Genomic DNA, 24,840 nt, shown 5'->3' on the forward strand with positions numbered 1-24,840 from the left:
CACTTCCCCAGACGAAGCCACACCAGTGGCGAAACATGTCGGGAGGGGTGCCATAGTGTAGCTTCATGTTTTAGGCAGAATACAGTGAGTGAACCAGCAGGAGAAATAGGACCAGCTTTAGACCAGATAACAATGGTCAAATGGCACATTGTCAATATCCAACAAGCTGAGGCACAGCTGACTACTAATATGAGGCATAGCTAAGAGTGAATTGAATATAAGAGAGATCTCTAAACTCAGTTACTGTGTTACAATCAACTGTGAGCACACAGGATTACCAATATAAGGCCTCCTGCACACGACCGTTGTGTGCACCCGTGGCCGTTGTGCCGTTTTCCGTTTTTTTTCACTGACCCATTGACTTTCAATGGGTCCGTGGAAAAAACGGAAAATGCACCGTTTTGCAGCCGCATCCGAGATCCGTGTTTCCTGGCCGTGAAAAAAATATGACCTGTCCTTTTTTTTTCATGGCCAACGGTTCACGGACCCATTCAAGTCAATGGGTCCGTGAAAGAACACGGATGCACACAAGATTGGCATCCGTGTCCATGATCCGTGGCCGTAGGTTAGTTTTTATACAGACGGATCCGAAGATCCGTCTGCAAAAAGCTTTTTCAAAGCTGAGTTTTCACTTCGTGAAAACTCAGAACCGACAGTATATTCTAACACAGAAGCGTTCCCATGGTGATGGGGACGCTTCTAGTTAGAATACACTACAAACTGTGTACAAGACTGCCCCCTGCTGCCTGGCAGCACCCGATCTCTTACAGGGGGCCGTGATCAGCACAATTAACCCCTTCAGGTGCGGCACCTGAAAGGGTTAATTGTACTATCATATCCCCCTGTAAGAGATCAGGGCTGACCCCCCCCCTCCCCAGTTTGAATATCATTGATGGCCAGTGCGGCCCCCCCCCCTCTATTGTAATAATTCGTTGGTGGCACAGTGTGCCTCCCCCCTCCCTCTATTGTAATAATTCGTTGGTGGCACAGTGTGCGCCCCCCCCCCCTCCCTCTATTGTAATAATTCGTTGGTGGCACAGTGTGCGCCCCCCATCGCCCCCCCCTCCCTCTATAGCATTAACAACATTGGTGGCCAGTGTGCGGCCTCCCACCTCCCCCCCCCCCCCCATCATTGGTGGCAGCGGAGTTCCGATCGGAGTCCCAGTTTAATCGCTGGGGCTCCGATCGGTAACCATGGCAACCAGGACGCTACTACAGTCCTGGTTGCCATGGTTACTTAGCAATAGTACAATAGTAGAAGATTCATACTTACCTGCTGCTGCGATGTTCGTGTCCGGCCGGGAGCTCCACCTACTGGTAAGTGACAGCCTCAGGTCTGTGCGGCGCATTGCTAAATGAACTGTCACTTACCAGTAGGAGGAGCTCCCGGCCGGACACAGACATCGCAGCTCCCAGGTAAGTATGAATCTTTTACTATTGTACTATTGCTAGTAACCCGCTGCCACCAATGATCGGGGGGGGGGAGAGGAGAGATGGGAGGCCGCACACTGGCCACCAATGTTGTTAATGCTATAGAGGGAGGGGGGGCCGATGGGGGGCGCACACTGTGCCACCGATTCATTACAATAGAGGGAGGAAGGGGGGGGCGCACACTGTGCCACCAACGATTTATTACAATAGAGGGAGGAAGGGGGGGGCGGGGGGGCGCACACTGTGCCACCAACGAATTATTACAATAGAGGGAGGAAGGGGGGGGCGCACACTGTGCCACCAATGAATTATTACAATAGAGGGTGGAAGGGGGGGGGGCCGCACTGGCCACCAATGATATTCAAACTGGGGAGGGGGGGGGTCTGCCCCCTGCTGCCTGGCAGCCCTGATCTCTTACAGGGGGATATGATAGTACAATTAACCCCTTCAGGTGCGGCACTTGAGGGGTTAATTGTGCTGATCACGGCCCCCTGTAAGAGATCGGATGCTGCTAGGCAGCAGGGGGCAGTCATGTACACAGTTTGTAGTATATTCTAACTAGAAGCATCCCCATCACCATGGGAACGCCTCTGTGTTAGAATATACTGTCGGAAATGAGGTTTCACGATCTAACTCATATCCGACAGTATATTCTAACATAGAGGCGTTCCCATGGTGATGGGGACGCTTCAAGTTAAAATATACCATCGGATTGGAGAAAACTCCGATACGATGGTATAAAAGGGACTCCAGACTTTACATTGAAAGTCAATGGGGACGGATCCGTTTGAAATGGCACCATATTGTGTCAACGTCAAACGGATCCGTCCCCATTGACTTGCATTGTAATTCAGGACGGATCCGTTTGGCTCCGCACGGCCAGGCGGACACCAAAACGACTTTTTTTTCATGTCCGTGGATCCTCCAAAAATCAAGGAAGACCCACGGACGAAAAAACGGTCACGGATCACGGAAAAACGGGACCCGTTTTTGCGGACCGCAAAAAAATACGTTCGTGTGCAGGAGGCCTAAGAGAGATAATATACAAGTGTGGCTAACTGGGGAAATACTGCCAGTTGTTGCAACAAGGTATAATCTCCTCTAAATTACCAAGTGATAGATACTCTGTGCTTGTTTGAACGGTTAAGACAAACGACCCACTACATAAGTGGCCACGTTTTAGTAACACGGTATACTGAGTGGTATAGCACAGATCATATAGAAAAACATAAATCAACTCTTATCCAGCCCACATTCCAGGGATATGACAAGACAGTGATAGCCACATGTATCTCTGGTCGAACTGGATATATATGAGCACACAAAACTGATTCCCTGCTCCAAGCACCTTCATGGGAGAAATACCATGAGAGGAATGTATATGAACATATGTTCACTGCAACTATATCCCTGAGTTGTTGCCAATAATAAGCAATAGTGGATAGTTAAATATATAAGAAGATAAAATATATTTAACATCTCACTGTATTCTGAAAGTTTTAACACTAGATGTTCCTTATAGAATTAATGTATCACGATTTTAGTAATGAATGAATAAAGATATATTTTAGCATTAGTTAGAGACCCCTAAAGGGATTTTTTTGCTCTTTTGACCACATGTTACATTGGTCCCTAATAGATGTTTCATAGGTAAAGTAAGGTCTATAAGCTTGGAAAGTATAGATTGTAATTGGATTGAAAACTCACTGAAGGACCATGTCCATAGAGTTGTGGTCAATGATTCCTATTCAAAATGGTCCCGGGTTATAAGTTGTGTACCCCAAGGTTCAGTGATGGGCCCCTTTATCATTTAATTTATTTATTAATGTTATCGAGGACGAGATAAATAGTCCCATTTCTATTTTTGCAGATGATACTAAGCTATGTAGAAATGTACAGTCTATGGAAGATGTCCATATACTACAAGCTGACTTGAACACTCTGAGTAATTAGGTATCAACTTGGCAAATGAGGTTCAATCTGGACAAATGTAAAGTTATGTATCCTGTTAGTAATAATCTATGTGCTTAATATGTCCTAGTTACTTATAGAGAAAGATTTGGGTGTCCTTGTGGATGGTAGATTAAATTACAGCATACAATGTCAATCAGCTGCTTCTAAGGCCACCAGGGTATTGTCATGAATTAAACGAGGCATGGACTTATGGGGCAGGGATGTAATATCACCACTTTACAAAGCATTGGTGCGGCCTCATCTGGAATATGCAGTTCAGTTCTGGGCACCAGTCCATAGAAAAGACGCACTACAGCTGGAAAAAGTACAAAGGAGAGCGACTAAAATGATAAGGGGCATGGAGGATCTTAGTTATGAAGAAAGATTAAAATAATTGAATTTATTTAGTCTTGGGAAGAGACGTCTAAGGGGGACATGATTAACCTATACAAATATATAAATGGGCCAAACAAAAAATACGGTGAAAAGCTGTTCCATGTAAAATGCCCTCAAAAGACAAGGGGGCACTGCCTCCGACTGGAGAAGAAAAAGTTCAGTCTCCAGAAGCGTCAAAGCTTCTTTACTGTAAGAACTGTGAATCTGTGGAATAGACTTCCTCAGGATAATGGTCACAGCAGGAACAGTGGACGGTTTCAGAAAGGGTTTAGATGAATTCTTAAAAGTAAATGACATTAATGCTTATGAAAACGTGTAGAAATCTGAGTCTCACTTCCTTCTGGGATTTGCGTCCCCACCTATCTCTTGGTTGAACTTGATAGACTTGTGTATTTTTTGAACCGTATTAACTTTGTAACTATGTAAGAACACATTTCTCACACTTTTAGGCTATATTCACATGGGCAAAATTTGCCTCTGATTCAGCAGCGGAAAACATATCTTTTCTGCTGTGTTGAGCCTCATTCACACGTTAGTGTTTTGGTCAGTGATTTCCATCAGTGTATGTGAACCAAAACCAGGATTGGAGCCTCCACAGAGATAAGGTATAAGGGAAAGATCTGCACCTGTTCAGTGTTTAGAGCTGCACATGGTTTTGGCTCAAAATTACTGATGGAAATTATTGACCAAAACACTGACATGTGAATGAGGCATTATCTACATTCATGTGTATGTTTTATGTAAACATAGCCTTTTTCACACTTCGCCAATTTTTCTGAAATTGGTGTGCTCGACCAACTCTGAAATAATTTGTACTGGTTCCTTAGGGTATGTTCACACTGTTTAAATAAGAGGCAGAAAAAAAAATATCAAGCTCTGAATATGCTTGAAAATCAGCTTGTTTTGCAAGTAGAGTTTGAAGACAGATTTTCATATTACTAGCTGTTTTTGGAGCAGATTTTAATGCTGGCAACTTTTTTTTTATAACTGCTTCTGATTGTTTGTATGGGATTTTCAGCACTGATGTTTTTAGCTCTTTTCATTGAATGGAACAGGAGAAGCAGCAACAAAAATATTAACAAGCAACTTCTGAAGCATTTTTAAACAGCTGTGTGAGAAATATTCCCATTTGCACTAGGTTGTGTATTTACCTTTGAAAACTATGTTTAATAGTGTTTTACATGTTAGAATACACATCTTTTTTTAGCGTTAACATTGCCAAAATAATTTTCAATTGCAGACATTTCTCACACAAAATCGACCGTGTGTGAAGGCACCCTTAGAGGTTGTGTGAAAACAGGAAACACCAAAAAGTCATAACCATTGAGGAAATTTTTTTTAATTTTATTATTTAGCTCTAAAAGTACTGGTTTGGTTCTGGTATAGTTTTTGACTAAACAAACAGCACACCTTTCACTTTCCTTCATAAGAGCTTTCATAGTATAAATGTGCAGACAAGATATCAAAATGTGACAGATATTAGCTGAAATGTTTAAGCTTCAAAATACAGAATTATGATGAACATGTCAGTGTAATGAAAACAGACAATATACCTTTTTCAACTGGCATGTAACAAATTCAATATTTTACTTTTAAAGAAAAAATAAATCATGTCATAAGTTGTTATTCACAAATAAGTGTAACACAAGTGCTAGCAAACTTTAATGCAGCTTATAGGAAATATACTTTGCATAAAAAGTATATATATAAATATATATATTGAGACACTCATAATATGTTTAAAGTAGATATGGTATTGACAGCTGTCATAAACAGTAATAAATGAAGCAGTCATAAACATTAATACTTTTTAGCAGAAGTTATTTAGTACGCAGTTCACATGTAATGTTTTTCTGGTTTATAAGAAATATTTTCCATATCATGGTAGTTTTTTCCATTTGAATGCTCACTGTCGTGGGTATAGGTGGTACCTTGGGCCTCACTGATTGAAGATATAGTATATGAAGCAGATCGGAGACCTTCAGAATGTGCAAAGCTATTCCCAAACTGAATTCTGTACTGATTCCAGTGCCTTTTTAGAACAGCTTGCACCTAGAAATACATTACAGATATATATTATGGCAAATTGTTGCAATAAATAATGCAATCATAAATTACATAGCATATCCAAATAGAAACACTTTCATAAAAGGGCCCTGAAAAACATTCCAAATGGCTGGGCACTCTGTGTGTGCGTGTACATGTGCATGCATATTTTTGATCTGCATTCAATCTGCATTTTTGGAATTTGGATGTGGACCCATTCGTATGTGCGTTCTGCAGTACCACAAAACATATAGAATATGTCCTTTTCTTGTCCGTTTTGCGGACAAGGATAGGCATTGTTACAATGGGTCCTAAAAAAAAACAGATTAACACAGACGTCATACGGACGCCATCTATATTTTCAGATCCGCATTTTGCGTGAATGCACCCTAATACTGGAACTCTAAATTATTTATTTTTAGTCCAAGATCAAATATATGTTACTGGGAATTGCTAAAATCTATCATTTATACAGTCTGCCGTGACAACTCGAAACCAGAGCAGGAGAACGGGAGGGACAACAATCCTGCTATGTTCCTGAAAACATAGGTTGGGATAATCCTCGAACAATCTTACGAAAATCGTGGATTTAATAATACTCAAATCATGTGTTAATAGGATGAACATTATGAACAATCTGATGTGACTTTACTGAATAACCATCGTATAATATAGGATTTAAGTCCACCCTTAATACAGAAACAGGGTGCATCGATAGAAAAAAATCGCAAACATCAATTGCAAAATAACGGCCGTAAAATAATCGCAACAAAATCGGATGAACTACAATACATCCCAATGCGATTTTTGGGATTGATCATTTTGCAGTGACATTCAAATTAGTTCTATATAGGACTTTGGTGTTCATACTAGGTTAACCATACGCATGTTTGGATTTTTGTGTATTTTGTTTTTAGCGTGCACAATTGTTTTTAGTGAGAAAAATTTGCAATTGAATTTGATTGAATTTTATTGTTTTATTGTTTAATAAAATGCTGGCAGCTTGGAACAGTTATTGAGTTCCGATCGATCTTTTTTAATACATAACTTTTTCACGTGATTGGAGGTATCATATCGATCAGAGCACCTACCATTATCTCTGGGTTAGTTGTGTAACTCTTAAATATATCTACACTCCAAAATGGTGTTGATAAAAACTACAGATTGTCCTGCAACAAATGAGCTCAGACACAGCTCATAAGATAATATTATTAAAAAAGTTATGGGGGGGTCAGAATATGGTGATGCTAAAAAAAAATATTTTTGTTTTCAAAGTTTAAATTTATTTTACACTATTTTATACCTATGGGTATCGTTGTAATCATACTGATCCAGAGAATGAAGGGCATGTGAACAAAACCCGTGGAGGAAGAAAAAACGGTGGAGGAATTGCATTTATTTTCCAATTCCACCCCATTTGGAATTTCTTTAACGGTTCCCACTACACTGTATGCCATAATTAATGGTGGCATTAGAAAGTACAACTTGTCCTGCAAAAAATAAGCCCTCATACAGCTAGGTGAATGAAAATATAAAAAAGGTATGGCTCAAGGAAGATGGGGAAGAAAAATGAAAACACAAAAAAGAAATAAAAACTTTGGTATCCTAAGGGTTAGTATAATTAGGTCTGGTGGAGATCCGGCCGAATTCCAGCAGAAATGCTGAGAATCAGCTGCGGTTTGTGTTCAGCCGATTCCCGGCATTGCCTGCTGGATTAGGCGCACAGATCTATGTGCTGCAGGTGTGAAACTAACCTTAGTCATGATGTGAATATTGTGCTAACAATGCATGCTATAAATACCTACCAACCTCATTCAGTCATGATTGTGAGTATTGTTATCAACTGTGCATGGCAGCAGAAACCCTCCTCTTCCACTTACTGTATCAACCATTTCATGACTGAAGGAGAATATACAAACACAATCTCAGTCAGTGTGAACTCTGTGCTATCACGGCATGCTATAAATGCCTACCATCCCCATTTAGTCATGATAGTGGACAATATTAACATCTGTCAAGGGAGTGAAAAACCTCCCTCACCACTCCATGACTAAAAGAATAGCTAAAAAAAAAAGTAAAACCTATTAATTTACAAAAAAAATTACAAAAAATTATAATAATACACAAATAACGGCCCAGTGAGACAACACTGTGGAAAAGAAGAACATATGCATTGTCACTAAAAAACATATAGGCATATTTCGGACTCAGATGGCGGCCCAAAGGTTAGTTGTGCCACTGTCTGCGACATTTACCCGCTCATTCCAGGTCTAAAATTGTGGGCGTGGCATGAATGAGGAAGGGGACGGGCCAGCAGGCCTGTCTCATTCATCATTTTGTACACCTGTTTTTGGCGTAGAAAATGGTCTAAATGTAACACAGCTAGGAAGCTGTATTACATTTAGAACTGGGGCTGGATGCGCCGACGTTATGGAGGCCTACACCTATTTATTACTTTGGCGGATCCACCACCAGCTATAGGGCTTAATTAGACCGGCCTCTAAAACGTTGGTCTTAATAAATGTGCCCCCTTATGTTTATCCTCAAACTGATGGCTAATTTAACCACTTACCGTCACACTAACGCCGAAAGGCGTCATCTCTGCGGCGCTCCCAGGTCACACTAACGCCGATTGGCGTCATCTCGCGTGAGCCGAGATTTCCTGTGAACGCGCGCACACAGGCGCGCGCGCTCACAGGAACGGAAGGTAAGAGAGTTGATCTCCAGCCTGCCAGCGGCGATCGTTCGCTGGCAGGCTGGAGATGTGATTTTTTTAACCCCTAACAGGTATATTAGACGCTGTTATGATTACAGCGTCTAATATACCTGCTACCTGGTCCTCTGGTGGTCCCCTTTGTTTGGATCGACCACCAGAGGACACAGGTAGCTCAGTAAAGTAGCACCAAGCACCACTACACTACACTACACCCCCCCCGTCACTTATTAACCCCTTATTAGCCCCTGATCACCCCATATAGACTCCCTGATCACCCCCCTGTCATTGATTACCCCCCTGTCATTGATCACACCCCTGTGAAGCTCCATTCAGACGTCCGCATGATTTTTACGGATCCACTGATAGATGGATCGGATCCGCAAAACGCACACGGACGTCTGAATGGAGCCTTACAGGGGCGTGATCAATGACTGTGTTGATCACCCCATATAGACTCCCTCATCACCCCTCTGTCATTGATCACACCCCTGTAAAGCTCCATTCAGACGTCCGCATGATTTTTACAGATCCACTGATAAATGGATCGGATCCGCAAAACGCACACGGACGTCTGAATGGAGCCTTACAGGGGCGTGATCAATGACTGTGGTGATCACCCCATATAGACTCCCTGATCACCCCCCTGTCATTGATTACCCCCCTGTCATTGATCACACCCCTGTAAAGCTCCATTCAGATGTCCGCATGATTTTTAAGGATCCACTGATAGATGGATCGGATCCGCAAAACGCACACGGACGTCTGAATGGAGCCTTACAGGGGCGTGATCAATGACTGTGGTGATCACCTCATATAGACTCCCTCATCACCCCCCTGTCATTGATCACACCCCTGTAAAGCTCCATTCAGACGTCCGCATGATTTTTACGGATCCACTGATAGATGGATCGGATCCGCAAAACGCACACGGACGTCTGAATGGAGCCTTACAGGGGCGTGATCAATGACTGTGGTGATCACCCCATATAGACTCCCTGATCACCCCCCTGTCATTGATTACCCCCCTGTCATTGATCACCCCCCTGTAAAGCTCCATTCAGACGTCCGCATGATTTTTACAGATCCACTGATAGATGGATCGGATCTGCAAAACGCATACGGACGTCTGAATGGAGCCTTACAGGGGCGTGATCAATGACTGTGGTGATCACCCCATATAGACTCCCTCATCACCCCCCTGTCATTGATCACACCCCTGTAAAGCTCCATTCAGACGTCCGCATGATTTTTACGGATCCACTGATAGATGGATCGGATCCACAAAACACATACAGGCGTCTCCCTGGAGCCTTCCAGGGGGGGTGATCACCCCATATAGACTCCCTGATCACCCCCCTGTCATTGATCACCGCCCCTGTCATTGATCACCCCCCCTGTCAGGCTGCATTCAGATGTCCGTATGATTTTTACGGATCCACGGATACATGGATCGGATCCGCAAAACACATACGGACATCTGAATGGAGCCTTATAGGGGGGTGATCAATGACAGGGGGGTGATCACCCCATATAGACTCCCTGATCACCCCCCTGTCATTGATCACCCCCCCTGTCATTGATCACCCCCCCTGTCATTGATCACCCCCCCTGTCATTGATCACCCCCCTGTCATTGATCACCCCTCTGTAAGGCTCCATTCAGACATTTTTTTGGCCCAAGTTAGCGGAAATTATTATTTTTTTCTTACAAATATTATATTCCACTAACTTGTGTCAAAAAATTAAATCTCACATGAACTCACCATACCCCTCACGGAATCCAAATGCGTAAAATTTTTTAGACATTTATATTCCAGACTTCTTCTCACGCTTTAGGGCCCCTAGAATGCCAGGGCAGTATAAATACCCCACATGTGACCCCATTTCGGAAAGAAGACACCCCCAGGTATTCCGTGAGGGGCATATTGAGTCCATGAAAGATTGAAATTTTTGTCCCAAGTTAGCGGAAAGGGAGACTTTGTGAGAAAAAAATAAAAAATATCAATTTCCGCTAACTTGTGCCGAAAAAAAAAAAATTCTATGAACTCACCATGCCCCTCATTGAATACCTTGGGGTGTCTTCTTTCCAAAATGGGGTCACATGTGGGGTATTTATACTGCCCTGGCATTCTAGGGGCCCCAAAGCGTGAGAAGAAGTCTGGTATCCAAATGTCTAAAAATGCCCTCCTAAAAGGAATTTGGGCACCTTTGCGCATCTAGGCTGCAAAAAAAGTGTCACACATCTGGTATCGCCGTACTCAGGAGAAGTTGGGGAATGTGTTTTGGGGTGTCATTTTACATATACCCATGCTGGGTGAGATAAATATCTTGGTCAAATGCCAACTTTGTATAAAAAAATGGGAAAAGTTGTCTTTTGCCAAGATATTTCTCTCACCCAGCATGGGTATATGTAAAATGACACCCCAAAACACATTCCCCAACTTCTCCTGAATACGGCGATACCACATGTGTGACACTTTTTTGCAGCCTAGGTGGGCAAAGGGGCCCATATTCCAAAGAGCACCTTTCGGATTTCACAGGTCATTTACCTACTTACCACACATTAGGGCCCCTGGAAAATGCCAGGGCAGTATAACTACCCCACAAGTGACCCCATTTTGGAAAGGAGACACCCCAAGGTATTCCATGAGGGGCATGGCGAGTTCCTAGAATTTTATATTTTTTGTCACAAGTTAGTGGAAAATGATGATTTTTTTTTTTTTCTTACAAAGTCTCATATTCCACTAACTTGTGACAAAAAATAAATACTTCCATGAACTCACCTTGCCCATCAGCGAATACCTTGGGGTGTCTTCTTTCCAAAATGGGGTCACTTGTGGGGTAGTTATACTGCCCTGGCATTCTAGGGGCCCAAATGTGTGGTAAGGAGTTTGAAATCAAATTCTGTAAAAAATGACCAGTGAAATCCGAAAGGTGCTCTCTGGAATATGGGCCCCTTTGCCCACCTAGGCTGCAAAAAAGTGTCACACATGTGGTATCTCCGTATTCAGGAGAAGTTGGGGAATGTGTTTTGGGGTGTCATTTTACATATACCCATGCTGGGTGAGAGAAATATCTTGGCAAAAGACAACTTTTACCATTTTTTTATACAAAGTTGGCATTTGACCAAGATATTTCTCTCACCCAGCATGGGTATATGTAAAATGACACCCCAAAACACATTCCCCAACTTCTCCTGAGTACGGCGATACCAGATGTGTGACACTTTTTTGCAGCCTAGGTGGGCAAGGGGGCCCATATTCCAAAGAGCACCTTTCGGATTTCACTGGCCATTTTTTACAGAATTTGATTTCAAACTCCTTACCACACATTTGGGCCCCTAGAATGCCAGGGCAGTATAACTACCCCACAAGTGACCCCATTTTGGAAAGAAGACATCCCAAGGTATTCGCTGATGGGCATAGTGAGTTCATGGAAGCTTTTATTTTTTGTCACAAGTTAGTGGAATATGAGACTTTGTAAGAAAAAAAAAAAAAAAAAAAATCTGCATTTTCCGCTAACTTGTGACAAAAAGTAAAAAGTTCTATGAACTCACTATGCCCATCAGCGAATACCTTAGGGTGTCTACTTTCCGAAATGGGGTCATTTGTGGGGTGTTTGTACTGTCTGGGCATTGTAGAACCTTAGGAAACATGACAGGTGCTCAGAAAGTCAGAGCTGCTTCAAAAAGCGGAAATTCACATTTTTGTACCATAGTTTGTAAACGCTATAACTTTTACCCAAACCATTTTTTTTTTTTACCCAAACAATTTTTTTTTATCAGAGACATGTAGAACAATAAATTTAGAGCAAAATTTATATATGGATGTCGTTTTTTTTGCAAAATTTTACAACTGAAAGTGAAAAATGTCATTTCTTTGTAAAAAAATCGTTAAATTTCGATTAATAACAAAAAAAGTAAAAATGTCAGCAGCAATGAAATACCACCAAATGAAAGCTCTATTAGTGAGAAGAAAAGGAGGTAAAATTCATTTGGGTGGTAAGTTGCATGACCGAGCAATAAACCGCTAAAGTTGTGGAGTGCCGATTTGTAAAAAAGGGCCTGGTCTTTAGGGGGGTATAAACCTGTGGTCCTTAAGTGGTTAAACAGGAATCAAAAACAAGGATAATTCACATTATGTATTGAGAAAAAATGAATAATAATAAAATAACATGCTCTTGCATCAAATACTGAGACCACATGAAATATCTTCCTGTGAATCATTCTTCACTCCCAATACCCATGACTTTAAAATGTTTTGTAGATCTATTGTTGTTGGAGATACAATGGACACATTTTATTACTTCCTTGATTAGTGATGTCATTGAGGTGTTCGAAGACATATGTTTTTAATCGTCTTGAGTTGCAACCAATATATTTGTCAGACGCCTCACAAAAATAATATACACCTCATATTCCATGTTGCGATTTAATATTGAAATGACATGTGCCCAGTGCATCCTAAAAGGTATCACCCGTTTTAACAAACAAGCATGTTTTACATGGGTGTGTACCACATGACAGCCACGAACCAGAACATCATGTAATATCACATGATCCATCAATACTGGTAAATATTTCAGGATTATATTCTTGATTTTTACAAACTGATTACTGTACTGTAATTTATAATAAATACAGCTTCTTTTTCAAAGGATACTTCATCACTACAATTTCTCTTGGCTTTGATCAGTTCACGAACAGTTATGGCCTTAACTTTGTATTCAGCGTGGGCACTGGCTGCAAGTAATATTTTATTACCTGCTGTAACTTTTCTGCATGTAAATGACTAAAAAGGTTGTCCCTCCTGACATCTTAATCCCAAATCCAAATAATGTATACTTTCCTGATAATGAAAAGCAGTACATTTGAAAATAAATGGGTTGTTATTTATATAAGCGTGGAAATCTGGTGTGATAGAAATTATATTAATATTATGCACTTGGACCCTCTGTGTCAGTATATACTTGTATGATTCTATTCCTTGTGAGCTTTGAGTGACCGAAAGTACACTGGAGATACTCTACAGATATTCTGCTGAACATCAAGTTATGTTTCTGGGATCATTGCTACTATGTCTGGGTGCTCAGACAGATGGTAAACGTAGTTCCCAGCCTTGAGTTAGAAAAGGGAGAATCACAATAACATGTGGAATCGTCCCTACTCCTCAACCTATGAGTTTAATGTCAAATATGACAATGCGTGTTATATAATAATGCACGTTATGTAAAATTGGCCTGTCGTCACTCCCCTGTATATAAACTTACACACAGTTTTAATAAAGTGGAATCAACTTGGAGTACACTTCCTGTCTGTGTCTCTAGTTATTCACCCAGCTGGTACTTATCACATATGAAAAATAATTTAGAGTCACTGTGACAATCTAAGATAAAAAGCCGCTTAGGTTTCGATAATATCTGGTATGGTAGATTAGTGATAAGCAAACCGGGTTTAGCCTGCTATATCTGAATCCGGTTCATTCCTGCACATAAACCATATTGCTAACGAACTCCCTTGCTCCGTACTTGCTTATAATGTATTACCTCCGATGAGGCTGTTCCAAGATGGCGCCAAGTGTATAGTAGTCTCGTGCATGCGCTGTTTGTAGTGGCACATGCATTAATATTACGAATCAGAGTTCATTCATGATTGAGGAGCGCATCAATGAACCTCGGCTTGGATTTGTAATGTAAAATATTAATGCATGCACCGCTACTTACTGTAATGGCACAAGCACAAGACTACTACACTCTCGCGTTACCAGACACCATCAAGGAAAACGCCCAGGCCCTGATAAATTCACTCCATGCTTTTATAAAGTCTTGGAGGAAGCTCTATCACCTATGCTTTTGACCTCCTTCAATTCCACATTTACGGGTTGTCATCTCTTACTCCAATCTCTGCTAGCCCATATCACAGTCTTACCCAAACCAAGGAAAGACCCTTCTATCTGAGCTAACTATGGAGCGATTTCAATGCTCAATGTAAACCTGAAAATATTTGCCAAAATGATAGCTCCTAGACTCCAGCCTTTTATTTCAGGATGTATTCACAGGGACCTGATATGATTAATTCCCAGAAGCAGGATGAGAGAAAACGGCATTAAATTTCAAGGGCTTGCAAACTCAACCACCCCCTCTACCTACTAACGGTAAATGCCAAAAAAGCATTCGATTGTGTACACTGGAGTTTCTTGGAGTCATCCCTTGTTCATCTGGGTCTGGGAGGGTAAGCCCCTCAGTGCTCAGACCATACGCTGCACACTGCATCAAATTGCTCTTCGTCCCAGAAGGAAGCTTCTTCTAAAGATGATGTACAAGAAAGTCTGAAAACAGTTTAATAAAGACAAGCAGACTAAGGACATGGATTACTGGAACCATGTCCTGTGGTCTGATGAGACCAAGATAAACGTATTTGGTGTCAAGCATGTGTGACGGAAACCAGGTGAGAAGTACAAAGACAAGTGTGTCTAGCCTACGGTCAAGCATGGTGGTGGGAGTGTCATGGTTTGGTGCCGGCTGTGGGGAGCAAAAGTTAATTGAGGGAACCATAAATGCCAACATGTACTGTGACATACATAAGCAGAGCATGATCCCCTCTCTTCAGAAACTGGGCCGCAGGGCAGTATTACAACATGATAATGACCCCAAACACAAGACGACCACTGCCTTGCTAAAGAAACTGATGGTAAAGGTGCTGTACTGGCCAAGCATGTCTCTAGAACTAAAACCCTATTGAGCATCTGTGGGGCTTCCTCAAACGAAAGGTGGAGGAGCGCAAGGTCTCTAACATCCACCAGCTCCGTGATGTCGTCATGTATTGTAGATCTGGAAAAGGACTCCAGTGGCAACCTGTGAAGCTGTAGTGAACTCCATGTCCAAGAGAGTTAAGGAAAATAATAATCCTATCCTAACATTTGTATAGAGCTTTTCTCTTGTCTGACTCAAAGCGCTCAAGAGCTGCAGCCACTAAGGGCGCGCTCAACCCTGCAGTTTTAGGAAGTCTTGCCCAAGGAGTTCCTACTGAATCGGTACTGACCCTACCTAGCCAGGATTCAAACCCTGGTCTCCCATGTCAAAGGCAGAGCCCTTAACCAGTACACTATTCAGCCACTGCATGGTGGCCACACAAAATATTAACACTTTGAGCACAATTTGGCCATTTTCACTTAGGGGTGTACTCACTTTTGTTGCCAGCGGTTTAGATATTAATGGCTGTGTTTTGAGTTATTTTGAGGGCACACCAAATGTATACTGTTATACAAACTGTACACTGTATCAAAGTGTCATACCTTCAGTGTTGTCCCATGAAAAGATATAACAAAATATTTACAAAGATTTGAGGGGGTGTACTCACTTGTGTGAGATACTGTATTATTCTGCTCGAATCATTGGATAAGGCCCTTATTCTAACCACTACATTCAAGGAATAACAATAGCTGGGAACGACCATGTCACGGTCTCTTCCAGGCTAGGTGTTAGAAGGTCAGAGAGGTACTCTGCACGTGATGTCCTCTGACAGCCTCTTTTAATTTCACTTTGTTGTTGATGGTATTGACCACACCTCTAGTCAGGTGCAACATAGTGGTCATTGCTATTTAAGTCTGGCTACTCCCTTCACTCATTGCGGTGTTTAGCTTAATTTGCAAGTGTAAGAGCTGGTGTGTGTTGTCTCCTCTGGTGTTCCTGCTCTTTCTTCTACTTCAGGAGTTAAGTGTCTCATTCCTTTGTATTTGTTTTGTGTCATTTCCCCTGCCTTCTGGTATCTGGTCTGGTCAAGACCCCTGTTCCTTCTGCTTAAAGGGATTCTGTCACCTCTTTTTACACTATAGAGATGCGGACATGCACGGCTAGATCGCCGCTAGCATGTCCGCAATATACAGTCCTGATCAAAAGTTTAAGATCACTTGAAAAATTGCAAAAGATCATATTTTACATTGTTGGATCTTAACAAGGTTCCAAGTAGAGCTTCAACATGCAAGAAGAAGAAATGAGAGGGAGCCCAAACATTTTTTGAGCATTCAATTAATTTAAAATAACGATTAAACTGAAACAGGCTGTTTTTCAGCTCATCAAAAGTTTAGGACCACATGCCTTTAAAAGTCCAAATCTGTGCAAAGATGTGGATTCATTGTCATTTTCTGTCAGGTAGTCACACGTTGTGATGGCAAAGGCAAAAAAATTCTCCCTTTTTGAACGTGGTCGGGTTGTTGAACTGCATAAGCAGGGTCTCTCACAGCGCGCCATCGCTGCTTAGTTGGGACGCAGTAAGACAGTCATTTGGAATTTCTTAAATGATCCTGAGGGTTATGGAACAAAAAAGTCAAGTGGAAGACCCCAAAAAATGTCACCAGCACTGAGACGGAGGATCCAATTGGCGGTCCGTCAAGACACTGGACAATCCTCGACCCAAATTAAGGCCCTTACTGGTGCTGACTGCAGCCCCATAACCATCAGACGGCATCTGAGACTGAAGGGCTTCAAAAACAAAAAACGTCTTCAAAGACCTCGTCTCCTTGAACACCACAGAACTGCTCGTTTGGACTTTGCAAGAGAGCACCAAACATGGGACATTCAAAGGTGGAAGAAAGTTTTATTCTCTGATGAGAAAAAAATTTAACCTTGATGGTCCTGATGGTTTCCAACGTTACTGGCATGACAAGCAGATCCCATCTGAGATGTTTTCTATGCGCCACAGTGGAGGGGGTGCCATAATGGTCTGGGGTGCTTTTTGCTTCAGTGGAACAATGGAGCTTCAGAAAGTGCAGGTGCGTCAAACGGCCGATATGTCCAGATGTTGCAGAGAGCATTTCTCATGACTGAAGGCCCTCGTCTGTGTGGTAACGACTGGGTTTTTCAACAGGACAACGCTACAGTACACAATGCCCCAGGACAAGGGACTTCTTCCAGGAGAATAACATCACTCTTTTGGCCCATCCTGCATGTTCCCCTGATCTAAATTCAATTGAGAACCTTTGGGGATGGATGGCAAGAGAAGTTTACAAAAATGGACAACAGTTCCAGACAGTAGATGGCCTTCGTGCGGCCGTCTTCACCACTTGGAGAAATGTTCCCACTCACCTCATGGAAATGCTTGCATCAAGCATGCCGAAACAAAGTTTTGAAGTGATCAACAATAACGGCGGAGCTACTCATTACTGAGTTAATGTTTGGAAGTTAGATTTCTGTTTTGGGGGGGGTTTAGGTTTTTTTTGGGAGGTGTGGTCCTAAACTTTTGATCAGCTGAAAAACAGCCTGTTTCAGTGTACACTGCGTGCAGAATTATTAGGCAAATGAGTATTTTGACCACATCATCCTCTTTATGCATGTTGTCTTACTCCAAGCTGTATAGGCTCGAAAGCCTACTACCAATTAAGCATATTAGGTGATGTGCATCTCTGTAATGAGAAGGGGTGTGGTCTAATGACATCAACACCCTATATTAGGTGTGCATAATTATTAGGCAACTTCCTTTCCTTTGGCAAAATGGGTCAAAAGAAGGACTTGACAGGCTCAGAAAAGTCAAAAATAGTGAGATATCTTGCAGAGGGATGCAGCACTCTTAAAATTGCAAAGCTTCTGAAGCGTGATCATTGAACAATCAAGCGTTTCATTCAAAATAGTCAATAGGGTCGCAAGAAGCGTGTGGAAAAACCAAGGCGCAATATAACTGCCCATGAACTGAGAAAAGTCAAGCGTGCAGCTGCCAAGATGCCACTTGCCACCAGTTTGGCCATATTTCAGAGCTGCAACATCACTGGAGTGCCCAAAAGCACAAGGTGTGCAATACTCAGAGACATGGCCAAGGTAAGAAAGGCTGAAAGACGACCACCACTGAACAAGACACACAAGCTGAAACGTCAAGACTGGGCCAAGAAATATCTCAAGACTGATTTTTCTAAGGTTTTATGGACGGATGAAATGAGAGTGAGTCTTGATGGGCCAGATGGATGGGCCCGTGGCTGGATTGGTAAAGGGCAGAGAGCTCCAGTCCGACTCAGACGCCAGCAAGGTGGAGGTGGAGTACTGGTTTGGGCTGGTATCATCAAAGATGAGCTTGTGGGGCCTTTTTGGGTTGAGGATGGAGTCAAGCTCAACTCCCAGTCCTACTGCCAGTTTCTGGAAGACACCTTCTTCAAGCAGTGGTACAGGAAGAAGTCTGCATCCTTCAAGAAAACATGATTTTCATGCAGGACAATGCTCCATCACACGCGTCCAAGTACTCCACAGCGTGGCTGGCAAGAAAGGGTATAAAAGAAGAAAATCTAATGACATGGCCTCCTTGTTCACCTGATCTGAACCCCATTGAGAACCTGTGGTCCATCATCAAATGTGAGATTTACAAGGAGGGAAAACAGTACACCTCTCTGAACAGTGTCTGGGAGGCTGTGGTTGCCGCTGCACGCAATGTTGATGGTGAACAGATCAAAACACTGACAGAATCCATGGATGGCAGGCTTTTGAGTGTCCTTGCAAAGAAAGGTGGCTATATTGGTCACTGATTTGTTTTTGTTTTGTTTTTGAATGTCAGAAATGTATATTTGTGAATGTTGATATGTTATATTGGTTTCACTGGTAAAAATAAATAATTGAAATGGGTATATATTTGTTTTTTGTTAAGTTGCCTAATAATTATGCACAGTAATAGTCACCTGCACACACAGATATCCCCCTAAAATAGCTAAAACTAAAAACAAACTAAAAACTACTTCCAAAAATATTCAGCTTTGATATTAATGAGTTTTTTTGGGTTCATTGAGAACATGGTTGTTGTTCAATAATAAAATTAATCCTCAAAAATACAACTTGCCTAATAATTCTGCACTCCCTGTATTCGTTGTTTTCATTAAATTGAATGCTCAAAAAATGTTTTGTCTCACTCCAATTTCTTCTTGTTGCAAGTTGAAGCTCTACTTGGAACCTTGTTAAGATCCAGCCATGCTAAATATGATTTTTTGCCATTTTTCAAGTGGTCTTAAACTTTTGATCAGTCCCATATCTCTGAGTGGTTTTATTGAGTGCAAAAGATGAAAATAAATACACCATTTGTTTGTGCTGCTTTTGTGCCGGTTCGGTTCCTGAGATATTGCACGTTAGATGTTTATGAAGCCCGCCCCCTTTCCACCCCATGTTCTTAAATTTCAAAAAGAAATACACCATTTGTTTGTGCTGCAAAAATTAACATTTGCGCCGCTTTAGTTTCCGAGATATTGTGCGCTTCATATGCTGAAACCCCGCCCACTTTCCACCCCATGTTCTTAAATTTCAAAAATAAATACACCATTCGTTTGTGCTGGTTTGTGCCGCTTTGGTTTTCGAGATATTGCGCGCTCCATATGCTGAAAAAAATACACCATTCGTTTGTGCTGAGTTTGTTCTGCAAATCACTGTAACTGACGCATGGATAAAAGGAGAGAAAAAGAATTGAAAAACACTGCGTACCATAGCAATTTTATAATAATAAAAATGTATAAATTGCCCCTTACTAGACCCCATACTTCATTTCCTGCTTCTGATGCCCCTCCCCTATGCTGGGCACTTTCAGCACCACACACTGTACCTTGGGGAAAGGCATAAGCAAATAAATGTATGCTTAAACAAATTGACTACTAGCTGAGAGACTCCAGGGAAAATCAAGTGTACCTACTTATTGTAACTAATAATGTGCTAAACTGTCTTGGTAGATGGCTGTAACACTATTACCTGAGCAAAGAAACTTTACTTCAGTCATGTGCTGTGCTTTTAGCTGTCTACAAGGATTGTTACACAGTATGGGGTGAAAGTGCTGTATAGTCTTCTGTGAGATGTTGCAAAACTACAACTCCCAGCATGCCCAAACAGCCGTTGGTGGTCTGGGCATTGCAACATCTGGAGGGCCAAGGTTTGGAGATCACTGTGGCCCTTCAGATCCCTGCCGCATACACCCACCGCCGCCTCCGCCGCATATTCCCCGCTCTGCCCGGACAGGGATGGGCGTACAGAGCAGGGGAAATTCATTTTTAATATCCTGCGGCCCCCCCTGTGTGATTGGTCGGTTGCTCCAATCGACCAATTGCAGGGGATAGGAGGAGGTGGCACAGGTAACAAGTGCAGTAATGACAACACAGTGTTCTTCTGTGTACTGCATTAGAAATGTAACTTCTTCAAGGTCAATCCCTCTTCTGCCAATCAATGGACATATTTTGGAAACTAATGGACTGAGTAAACTTCAACTAGCATTGGAAGATGGGCTAAACCTAAATGTGTCTGACGCCATTAAAGTCACCTCAAGAGTGTCCAGATGGCTTGAAAATTCAGAATGCATCTTCATTGAAATTTCTTTGCAATGGTTCGGTCATGCACAGCTGCCAGTGCTCCAGACAAAAAAAAAAATACCTAGTAGCCATTGGCTCCTGAACGGAAAAATTTAGGAGCCAAATTACATTTTTAGTCGCCAAATCGAAACCGAATCAAAATTTTGGTATCGCGACAACGCTACACCGATCAGATTGGCGTAGGGTTGTTTCGATACCAAAATTTTGATTCTCCATCGTCACCATATAAAAGTATTGCGATACTCAATACCACGCGGAAGATAAAAAAAAACACAAAAAAAGCCGCGTGCATTTTGCATTTTATGAAACGTTCGGCCCATAATAGAACAGTCCTATAATATTTTTTGGGGTGACAAGGTGACTAAAAAATGGCGAATCGCATGTTTTTTTAAATTTATTTCTGTTACGGCGCTCACCGCCTAGGAGATATTTTTTATAATTTAATAGTTTGGACTTTTCGGACGCAGCGCTATGTAATATGTTTATTTATTTATTGTTTATATATTTTCTAGGGGGGATTTAATATTTTAGGGTACTTTCACACTAGCGTTTTTCTTTTCCGGCATAGAGTTACGTCACAGGGGCTCTATACCGGAAAAGAACTGATCAGGCATATCCCCATGCATTCTGAATGGAGAGCAATCCGTTCAGGATGCATCAGGATGTCTTCAGTTCAGTGTTTTTGACTGATCAGGCAAAAGATAAAACCGCAGCATGCTACGGTTTTATCTCCGGCAAAAAAAACGGAATGCTGGATCAAGCATTTTTCCCCATAGGAATGTATTAGTGCCAGATCCGGCATTCAAAATACCGGAATGCCGGATCTGTCCTTTCCGGTCTGCGCATGACAAGCGGAGAGACGGATTCATTCTTGCAATGCATTTGTGAGATGGATCCGCATCCGGATGCGTCTCACAAATGCTTTCAGTCATATCCATATCGGCAGATCCAGCAGGCAGTTCCGACGACGGAACTGCCCGCCAAATCACACTGCCACAAGTGTAAAAGTAGCCTTAGCCATCTTTTACACGGGCGTCACGTTTTGGCCCAGGATGCGTCCCGGGTGCATTGCGACAAACCCACGCGGGTAGGTACGCAATTGCAGTCAGTTTTGACTGCGATTGCGTTCCATTCTTCAGTTTTTATCGCGCGGGTGCAATGTGTTTTGCACACGCGTGATAAAAAACTGACTGTGGTACCCAGACCCGAACTTCTTCACTGAAGTTCAGGTTTGGGTTCAAGGTTGTGTAGATGTAATTATTTTCCCTTATAACATGGTTATAACAAGTAAAATAGGGCTGGAGGGGTTAAAAAAATAAATAAATAATTTAACTCACCTTAATCCACTTGTTCGCGCAGCCCGGCTTCTCTTCTGTCTTCATCTGTGAGGAAAAGGACCTGTGGTGACGTCACTGCGCTCATCACATGGTCCATCACCATGGTAATGGACCATGTGATGAGCTCAGTGACATCACCACAGGTCATTTGACAGGTCCTGAAGAAAGAACAGGAGACCGGCAGCTACGCGATCAATTGGAGGAGGCAGGTTAATTTATTTTCTAACCCTCATTGGTACTGCGCCACCAATGTTTATTATGCTGGGGTGTTGGGGGGGGGCGCACTGCACCACCAATGTTTATTATACTGGGGTGTTGGGGGGCGCACTGCGCCACCAATGTTTATTATACTGGAGTGTTGTGGGGGGCGCACTGCGCCACCAATGTTTATTATACTGGGGTGTTGGGGGGAGGGCGCACTGCGCCACCAATGAAGATAACTGACCTGTTAATACAAATACAGGAGGCAGGTGCCGGAATCAAATAGCTGGCACCCGACCTCTATTACAGGGAGCTGCGATCCGCTGCAATTAACCCCTCAGGTACCGCATCTGAGGGGTTAACTGCAGCAGATCGCAGCTCCCTATCATAAAGGTCGGGTGCCGGCTATTTGATTTCGACACCCGCCTCCTCTATTTGTATTAACAGGTAATTTATCTTCACTGGTGGCGCAGTGGCCACAGCCTCTCCTTCTCCACTGCGCTGCTGTGAAGAACATTGGCGGCGGGGCAGAGAACCATCATCTCCTGTGCCCCGCCGCCGTATTCAACTGCAGAGCTGCGGCAGCCGGTCTAGTCGCAAATGGCGACAAGACTAAAAAGTCTTGTCGCCATTTGTAAATTCTAAGTCGCATTGGCGACCATTTTGGTCGCCATCTGGAGCCCTGGCTGCACCACTGGACAAGTACTTTGTATTTAAATAAGTACGGAAACACAATATACACTGTTTGAAATACCTGTAAACATACACCTGGACAGTCATTCATTCATGTTACGAGGGGTTGTTGCCTTCATTCCAGGAACTGGCAATAAGTCTCTTGGTCATCATGTGGCCTATTGTCGAAGAAAATTTAATGGCTGGGAGAAATATGATGACTTGTGTAACTGTATTACAACAGCCTCTGCAAAGACCAAGATGCAACCCCATGTTGTAATAGTTACAAAGGAGGAGTGAATATTTGCTTAAAATGATACCTTCAGCCCCCAAAAACTTTAGCTTAAAAGGGGTACCCCGGTGGAAAACCATTTTTTTAAAATCAGCTGGTGCCAGAAAGTTAAACAGATTTGTAAATTACTTCTATTTAAAAATCTCAATCCTGCTCCACAGGAAGTTCTTTACTTTTTGAACTTCTTTTCTGTCTGACCATAGTGAACTCTGCTGACACCTCTGTCCATGTCAGGAACTGTCCGGAGCAGGAGAGGTTTGCTATGGGGATTTGTTCTGGCTTTGAGACGCACATACAGACATTACCACCTCTGCCAGGTATAACCTCACTGACCGGTCTCGGTATATGAAGTAATAACTGTGTGTATACCATAATAAATCATATATTGCTAGGTTAATCCCTTAATGCTAAATTAACTTCTCTGATCTCAGAAACCGAACCGACACAAACGCTCATTTTTGCTGCACAAACGAATTGTGTATTTCTTTTTGAAATTTAAGAACATGGGGTGGAAAGTGGGCAGGGTTTCAGCAAATCAAGCGCACAATATCTCGGAAACCAAAGGGGTGCAAACTTTCATTTTTGCAGCACAAACCAGCATAAACGAATGGTGTATTTCTTTTTGAAATTTCAGAACATGGGGTGGAAAGTGAGCGGGGCTTCATAAAAATCAAACGTGCAATATCTCAGAAACTGAACCGGCACAAATGCTAATTTTTGCAGCACAAACGAATGGTGTATTTATTTTTATCTTTTGCAAACATGGGGTGCCAACTTTACACTCAATAAAACCATTTAGATATATGGGACAGGTATATGGTGGACATGCTAGCCGCAATCTAGCCGTGCATGTCCGCATCTCTATAGGGTAAAAAGAGGTGACAGAATCCCTTTAACCACCTCAGCCCCCTAGCTTAAACACCCTTAATGACCAGGCCACTTTTTACACTTCTGACCTACACTACTTTCACTGTTTATTGCTCGGTCATGCAACTTACCACCCAAATGAATTTTACCTCCTTTTCTTCTCACTAATAGAGCTTTCATTTGGTGGTATTTCATTGCTGCTGACAATTTTACTTTTTTTGTTATTAAATCGAAATTTAACGATTTTTTTGCAAAAAAATGACATTTTTCACTTTCAGTTGTAAAATTTTGCAAAAAAAAACGACATCCATATATAAATTTTTCTCTAAATTTATTGTTCTACATGTCTTTGATAAAAAAAAATGTTTGGGTAAAAAAAAAAATGGTTTGGGTAAAAGTTATAGCGTTTACAAACTATGGTACAAAAATGTGAATTTCCGCTTTTTGAAGCCGCTCTGACTTTCTGAGCACCTGTCATGTTTCCTGAGGTTCTACAATGGCCAGACAGTACAAACACCCCACAAATGACCCCATTTCGGAAAGTAGACACCCTAAGGTATTCGCTGATGGGCATAGTGAGTTCATAGAACTTTTTATTTTTTGTCACAAGTTAGCG

General features: G+C 42.1%; 1 protein-coding gene across 1 annotated transcript in view; it reads right to left on the bottom strand.

The window, feature by feature from the left end:
• Positions 1 to 5,103: 5,103 nt before the first annotated feature.
• Positions 5,104 to 24,840, bottom strand: part of CALCRL (calcitonin receptor like receptor) — a 496,395-nt gene continuing 476,658 nt past the window's right edge. Inside the window, exon 13 of the mRNA XM_040439799.1 lies at positions 5,104 to 5,832. Coding sequence (XP_040295733.1) covers positions 5,617 to 5,832 — 216 coding nt within the window. The 3' untranslated portion in view covers positions 5,104 to 5,616. The remainder of the gene's footprint in view (positions 5,833 to 24,840) is intronic.

The sequence above is a fragment of the Bufo bufo genome, chromosome 7 (genome assembly GCF_905171765.1).
Source record: "Bufo bufo chromosome 7, aBufBuf1.1, whole genome shotgun sequence".
In the NCBI taxonomy this organism is placed as follows: domain Eukaryota; kingdom Metazoa; phylum Chordata; class Amphibia; order Anura; family Bufonidae; genus Bufo; species Bufo bufo.